The sequence below is a fragment of the Dipodomys merriami genome, unplaced genomic scaffold (genome assembly GCF_024711535.1).
Source record: "Dipodomys merriami isolate MVZ:Mamm:240054 unplaced genomic scaffold, mDipMer1.0.p SCAF_41, whole genome shotgun sequence".
In the NCBI taxonomy this organism is placed as follows: domain Eukaryota; kingdom Metazoa; phylum Chordata; class Mammalia; order Rodentia; family Heteromyidae; genus Dipodomys; species Dipodomys merriami.
Genome location: NW_027205715.1, coordinates 3185260 through 3192376, shown reverse-complemented (window position 1 = coordinate 3192376; position 7117 = coordinate 3185260). Strand labels below are relative to the sequence as shown.

At 53.5% G+C, this 7117-nt stretch overlaps 1 protein-coding gene across 7 annotated transcripts in view; it reads right to left on the bottom strand.

The window, feature by feature from the left end:
- Nucleotides 1-689: 689 nt before the first annotated feature.
- The window catches only part of Nlrc5 (NLR family CARD domain containing 5), a 71605-nt gene continuing 65177 nt past the window's right edge, over nucleotides 690-7117 (bottom strand). For 6 of the 7 annotated variants that reach the window (XM_069992349.1, XM_069992348.1, XM_069992347.1 and 3 more), the window contains 8 exons: nucleotides 6965-7048; nucleotides 6771-6848; nucleotides 5445-5528; nucleotides 5288-5359; nucleotides 4948-5031; nucleotides 3119-3202; nucleotides 2762-2845; nucleotides 690-2341 (listed from right to left, as the gene is read on the bottom strand). In XM_069992349.1, coding sequence (XP_069848450.1) covers nucleotides 2248-2341; nucleotides 2762-2845; nucleotides 3119-3202; nucleotides 4948-5031; nucleotides 5288-5359; nucleotides 5445-5528; nucleotides 6771-6848; nucleotides 6965-7048 — 664 coding nt within the window. In that variant the 3' untranslated portion in view covers nucleotides 690-2247. Of the gene's footprint in view, nucleotides 2342-2761; nucleotides 2846-3118; nucleotides 3203-4947; nucleotides 5032-5287; nucleotides 5360-5444; nucleotides 5529-6749; nucleotides 6849-6964; nucleotides 7049-7117 lie in introns of those variants that run through there. The other variant, XM_069992353.1, reaches the window with a different exon arrangement.

The window sequence follows — 7117 nt, the reverse complement described above, 5'->3', positions numbered from 1 at the left end:
ATGGAAAAAGCCCCTGGCATCATCTAACCTGCCTGCACTGGCAGGGGAAGTTAGTTTAGGAATCATCAGTGGGCCAGCCTGCCCTCCAGTGAAGATGAGTTGTAACTGCACCCTGCTGGCTTGGCTATTCAAAACCTGGTGCAAGATTCCGGGAAGACAGGCAGGCAGGCAGGTGACAGTTTGCTGTTCTCTGGACACTTGGGGTATCTCTCCACCTTATGTAACGGCTGAGCTGGAGGCATGGCTAGATGGTAGAGCACAGGCCTAGGAAGTTGTGAGTCACCGAATTTAAGCCATAGTACTTCCAGAAGAAAAAAAAAAGGCCTAAGAGTGCAACCCCAGCAAATTACCTTTGAGTTGCAAGGCTAGAGTTTTAAGTAATAGTTCCCAATTTCGAATGCTGATAATTCAGAAAAGAGTTTGACTCTTATGCAAGGCAAACAGCTGTTGCTGATATTCAGAGCTGTATCACTCCTGTGTGTCAGGTAAAGTGTGAAGGGAGAGGAGTTGCCCACAGTCCCACAGCCAGGCAGAAACAGGTTCTAAACTTGAACCCTGTCTCCTGACTCCCAGGCCGAAGTCCTTCCCAGCACCCTGCAGTCATCTGTCCTGTTCTCCGGTGTCCAAGGCAAGAGCAAACTACATCCCACCTCGGGGGCCATAGGAAACATCAGACACGGGCTAGAAACTGGAATGGCATCCACATTTATTTGTCATATCTGCTTGGAGTATAGCAGGGATAGGGCCCTTTGGAAGCTGCTAACACATGGAATGCCCAGGGGCTCACCTGGTCCTCTGAGGTAGTAGACAGAGTCAGAGGCCTTAACTCACATCCTGGGAGTGCCTACCCCAGCCCCTTAGACCTAGCTTTGTCCCTTCCATAGGATAAAAGGGTCTGATCACACCCAAGCTCAGTCTGGCTTCACCTGGATATAGAAATGCAGCCCTCAGGGGCTGGGAAGGTGGCTCAGTGGGAGAGCGCTTGTCTCACATGCATGAGGCCCTGGGTTCGATTCCTCAGTGCCACATAAGCAGAAAAAGCTCGAAGTGGCGCTGTGGCTCAAGTGGTAGAGTGCTAGCCTTGAGCTGAAGAGATGAGCGACAGTACCCAGGCCCTGAGTTCAAACCCCAGGACTAGCAAAAAAGAAGAAAAAAAAGAAACAAAAGAAATGCAATCCTCCAAAACCAGCATTAAAGGAAGAGGAATGTTAGTTTACAGAGGGGTAAGTTGAGGTGTGAGGCAGACAGGGACCACATGGCTGAGTTCCTGGCATGGACCAGAGCCCTGATCTCAGGCCACTGTAGCAATCAGTACCCATACACTCATCCCTTCCCAGAGCAGGGGGGAGGAATAGCTTTTGTTTTCCTCAAAGTAATAAATTAACATGTATATAGAAAAGCAACTATTTGGGAAGAGGAAGGATATCAAGGTTAGGAGAGGTTGATCAAAGTGCACGACATGCATAGGAACATTTAAAAATGAAACCCATTTTGTATAGCTAATATATATTTGTTAAAAAAAAAAACCCAACAACTAAAGGCTGGGCACCAGTGGCTCACACCTGCAATCCTAGCTACTCAGGAGGCTGAGATCCAAAGCCAGCCCTGGCAGGAAAGTCCATGAGACGCTTATCTCCAATTAACCACCAGAAAACCAGAAGTGGTGCTATGGCTCAGTTGGTAGAGTGCTGGCTTTGAGTTGAAAAACTCAGGGACAGCCCCCAGGCCCAGAGTTCAAGCCCCATGACCAACAAAAACAAACAAAAAACCCAACCAACTAAAGAAAATAAGCAATAAGTTAGATCTTGGACTAACCATGTGTCCTGTGACCTGGACATGTGTCATCCATGGGCCACTGGTCACATGTCCTGTTGCTTGTAGTGTAAGGAGTCACTGAGCGCATGTCCACGTGAAGCCACATGTGGAGAGGTCACACTGAGCAGTGTGTGGCCTGCCCTGTCATGGACGGTGTCAGACCCTCCTTGTGCCACACACCCCCACCATGCACAAGGCACATGGTACAGGAAAGTCCTTTGTCCACACTGAGCTCCAAGTCCCCAGGAAAGTGCTCCTCCCCCAGGACAGCAGCTGGACATGGTGTCCCTCCCTCCTAGGGCTGCCGCAGGGACAGGGCACCAGCAGAGGCCAGTCTCCAGAGCTTTCCATCCTGGTAGGCGACACTGGTGGTATTTGGCTGGAGTCCAAGGTGTTGACTGTCCCACCCCCTCATCAAGTTCTCCAGGAGGCTCAGGGCTGCTGGTCAAAGAAGGCAAAGTTCAGCCTGGGCTCCTGGCTCTGCAGACGCTGGGCCATGTCAGGAGCGATGGGATTGTTCCAGAGGCTGTGGACACAGAGACAGGCATCAACCCCTCCCTCTCACCCTCGTCTCTTGCCTCTTTCCCATTTGCAGAATGGGAGATGGAGGCTCGAGGTCCAAGAGCCAGGGTGAGTAACTTCCCATGGTGTAAGTGATTACGAGGTGCAGGCTCAGTCCTCAAAATTCTTTGAGGTCGAGATATCATTTTACAGATGAGGAAACTGAGGCTCACAGAGGCTGAGTTACTGATTCAAAGGGAACCAATTGGGAAGTGGCAGAATTGGGACTTGACTCAGGCCTGCTTGCCTGATGGAGAAATCAAAGTCTCTTTGGTTAGATAATCCACAACCCAGGCCCTGCCTCTCCACGCAGGAAGCCCCTTGGCTAATGAGGGCTGATGGGGCCTCCCACCCCCCCAGCCCTGCCCCTCTGAGCCCTCGTTACCAGATGATTGGGACGCCAGCCTCCTGGGCCAGCCCTTGAAGCAGAAGCCAGGCTCCACGGGCGGTGATCTGATTCTTCTCCAAGCTTCGGGGTGAACGGAGGAGGAAGGTGAAGGGAGGGGCCGGCAGTGTGAGATTGGGTGAGGGGCATCCATCCCCAGGTCCCTCCCAGATCAAGATAGTGGGATCCAGACTTCCCACACTACCAACAGACCGCAGTGGATTTGTGGTAAGGCAGCAAGAAGGATGAAGGTTGGAGCCCAGGGGCGACCAGAATGTGCACCTCCTGGGAGGCAGGGGACTCCCCCGGATGTAGGCTCCCCTCCAGCCCTCCCTGCCCTGGGCATGGCACTCATACTCTACTTTCTTCAGCTGGCCCATCCGAGGCAGGACCTGGGCCAGCTCAGCAGCCGCCTCATCCCCAAGGAGATTCCAGGACAGCCTGCAAGGCAGGGGACAAGGTCTGCGGCTAGACAGCAGTAAGGTGAGGGGCAGAGTCCAGGGCTGGGGGCAGGATGCGCGGTTCAGAGAGAAAGCATGTGAGCGAGTAAGAGCCCCAACATCTTCCTTCCCCTGATGACTTTTGGGGTGCAGATGGCTCCTTCTTTCCTACCTGTCCCAGCCCCCACTCCTGGGTTGGCTGCTCTCCAGAACCCAAATAGCTTAAGTGCTGCCTGCCAGAGATTCCAAGATGGTTTTGGATCTAGGAACACATGTTCTACAGAAACCACGTGGCTACAGACTGCAATGGCGGCCAGACCTCCCCTCCTAGCACCGCCTAGATTCCCTGCCTGCCTGCCATGTTTCCTTAGTCCCGCTCCTTCCTTACTTGAAGAAAAGAATCTTTAGAGGAGACACTTCTCACGGCTGTCAGTGGATGGCCCAGCAGAGATGCTCCTTTAAGGATGAATACGGAGCCGGCAGAAATTGAGCCCCCACCCTGCTCCTGTGGTTCAAAAGGGCACCAGTGGTGCACACAGGCTCATACCTGTCATCCTCACGATGCAGGAGGTGAGATCCAGAGGACTACCATTCACAATCAGAACTGAGCCGGGCACCGGTGGCTCATGCTTATAATCCTAGCTACTCAGGAGGCTGAGATCTAAGGATCGTGGTTCAAAGCCAGCCCAGGCAGGAAAGTCCATGAGACTCTTTAGCTCCAATGAACCACCAGAAAACCAGAAGTGGTGCTGTGTGTGGCTCAAATGGTAGAGTGCTAGCCTTGAGCTGAGAGCTGAGGGACAGCGCCCAGGCCCAGAGTTCAAGCCCCACAACTGGGGGGAAAAAAAAATCAGAACTGGCAGACAAGTCCAAAAAATAACTTGTAAAAAGCCAGGCTGGAGGGGTGGCTCAAGTAGTAGAATGCCAGCTAAGCAAGTAAGCATGAGGCTGTTCTGAGTTCAAACCCTGACATCAGCAAAAAACACCCCAAAATCACCTGTCAAAGATGAGTTAGCAATGGCCCAAGACCTCTTTGATGTAACTAGAAGAATCAAGATCTTTAGAACATAAATTTAAAACCATCTTGCAATCCGTGTGTGTGTGTGTGTGTGTGTGTGTGTGTGTGTGTGTGTGTGTGTGTGTGTGTGTGTGTGTATGTGCTGGTCATGGAGCCTGACCTCAGGGCCTGTGAACTGTCCCCAAGCTGCTTTTGCTCAAGGCTAGCACTTTACTACTTGAGCCGAAGCTCCACTTCTGGCTTCCCCCCCCCCCCCCCTGTAGTTCATGGAGATAGAGTCTCTTGGACTTTCCTGTCCAGGCTGGCTTTGAACCCATGAACCTCAGATCTCAGTAGTCTCATTAATAGCTAGAATTACAGGTGTGAGCCACCAGGGCTCAGCTCCCCTTTGGCTTATACTCTCAGAGCATTTTCTTTCACACTGGTTTGGGTTCCAGACTAGCCCCTGCAGGCTGGCTTACCCAGGAGACAGTGCTGCAAAGCCCAAAGTTCTTGGCCAATAATTGCCAAGGGGAGCTGGGCATGGCCTGTGTGGCAGATTAGAGAAACAGACAGGAGAGGGTGAATGGCTCTGCCTTAAGACTTGAGACATCTTTAAAAAGAGGTTTAACAAGAAAGCCTTTTCCTGGCAATAAATGGGAGGAACAGCCAGAGGAAGGAAGGCCGCAGGCCACCACAAGGGCAGGACCCAACAGGACTCCCAGCTTGAGGCCCATCTAAACACTCACAGTATTTCTTCCAGGGCTGGGCAGAGCATGAAGCTGGTGGCCAGGCGCTTGGCAGTCTGGTCATCAATTTTGCAGAAAAGCAAGCTGGGGAGGGAGAGGAGATGGAAGGGGGGCTTCTGAGTCAGGGGTACCTCTAGCAGGCTCTGCTTTCCCACAGTGGAAACAAGGAGCACAGGGCCTGCAGGCTTGGGGCAGGCGAGAGTCAGGAAAGGCCTTTCGTGCCCCATCCTACTTCCTCCTCGCTCTGTCCCTGTGGCTGAAACCCCTCCCCATCTCCCCAGGTAACAGGCTCCGCAGCCTATTAGGCAATAGGGGCCAGCCGCCGGTGGAGGCTACTTACGAAATCCTTCTGAGCTGTGGGAGTCCTTTGCAGAAATGTGGGGCACCGTTGGCCAGGCTGTTCTCTGCCAAGCTGTGGCATCAGGGGGACGAGGTGAGAGGCACCCCCAGACCCTCCCGGGCCTGTCCCCCTGTGCAGGCTGGGCGGCCCCACTCACTTGATCTCCTCCACATATGGGTGTCCATCCAGGGCCCGGCCCAAGCTCAGTACCCCCTCTGGGCCCAAATGGCTGCATGGCAGGCTGGGGAAAGCACAGAGGGTAAGAGAAGCCTGGGCACCAGCTAGGCCTTCCTGAGTCCCCTCCCTCAGTCCTGCAGCAGCAAACCTTAACCTGTCCAGGGAACTGCTGCCCAGGCCTCCACCCCACTCACAGAGGGTCCTGGCTTTGGTCTGAGAGCCCAAGTTCAAGCAAGGCCTAGCTTCTTAGTGAGTTAGGAAGGCAAGCTTTGCACACTTGCCTGGGCCTTGCGCCCTTCATAGTAAACAGTGTGTAAGAATCCGAGCCCATGCCGGGTGCTGGTGGCTCACACCTGTCATCCTAGCTACTCAGGAGGCTGAGATCTGAGGATCGCGGTTCAAAGCCAGCCCGGGCAGGAAAGTCCATGAGACTCTTATCTCCAATGAACCACCAGAAAACCAGAAGTAGCATTGTGGTTCAAGCAGTAGAGTTCATGCCTTGAGCTAAAGAGCTGAGGGACAGCACCCAAGCCCAGAGTTCAAGCTCCACAACCGACAAAAAAAAAAAAAAATCTGAGCCCCACAATGAGGACAGACTATGTTGTTGTTGCCTTCCTCCTACACATAGCCCTTTGCTGGTGTGTGTGTGTGTGTGTGTGTGTGTGTGTGTGTGTGTGTGTGTGTGTGTGTGTGTGTGTGTGTGTGTGTGTGTGTGTGTGTGTGTGCATACATGTGTGCTGGTCCTGGGGCTTGAACTCAGGGTCTAAGTGTTGCCGTTGAGCTTTTTTCTCACTTCAGGCTAGAGCTATACCACTTGAGCCACAACTCAACGTCTGGCTTGTTGGTGGCTAATTGGAGATAAGAGTCTCATAAACTTTCCTTTCCCAGGCTGGCTTTGAACCTTGATCCTCAGATTTCACTTCCTAAGTAGCTAGGATTACAGGTGTGAGCCACCAGCGCCTGGTGGCTCACTGACATTTTATCTTCCATCCTAGAGACTGACTCCCAGACAGGCCTAGCTGGGCTGGGTAGACTTTCACAGGAGACTTGGGGATGTGTGTGTGTGTGTGTGTGTGTGTGTGTGTGGAGGGGGGTGTCAGGGGCTTGGCTGAGGACTTCAATGCGACCAGTGGCAGGCCAGTGCTACCTTGGGTGTCTTGATGACCTGACTTGGGGAACAGCAGCCTGGAGAAAAGGCCATGCTGCAGTTTGGTCTCAGGCAGGGCTGCTCACTGATTGGGGCCCTTGACCCTCCCAGGCTCCCCTTCCCACCAGCCCTGCTCACCAGTGGGCAGGGGGTACTCACTGGAGGACCTTCAGGTGCTGAGGGAGTCCCTGAGCCAGCTGCAGGGCTGTGAGATCCCCCAGAGTGTTGTAGCCAAGCCTGAAATCGAGAAGACTACATGTTGCACAGTTTGGGACTGTGCCTGGCACCTAGAGAAGGCGGTTGTGGGGGGGGATGGGGGCGCTGTGGGCCACCCCAATGCTGCCCAGACTCACATGAGCACCTCCAGGTGCTGGCAAAGCATGAGTGATTCTGCCAGCTGGGCTCCTGCAGCTGGGCTGATGCCATTCCTGGAGAGGCTGTGGGAAATGGGGACAGCATCAGATCCTGTCCCCCTTCCTCACCCCAGGACACGTGCAGAGACCCAA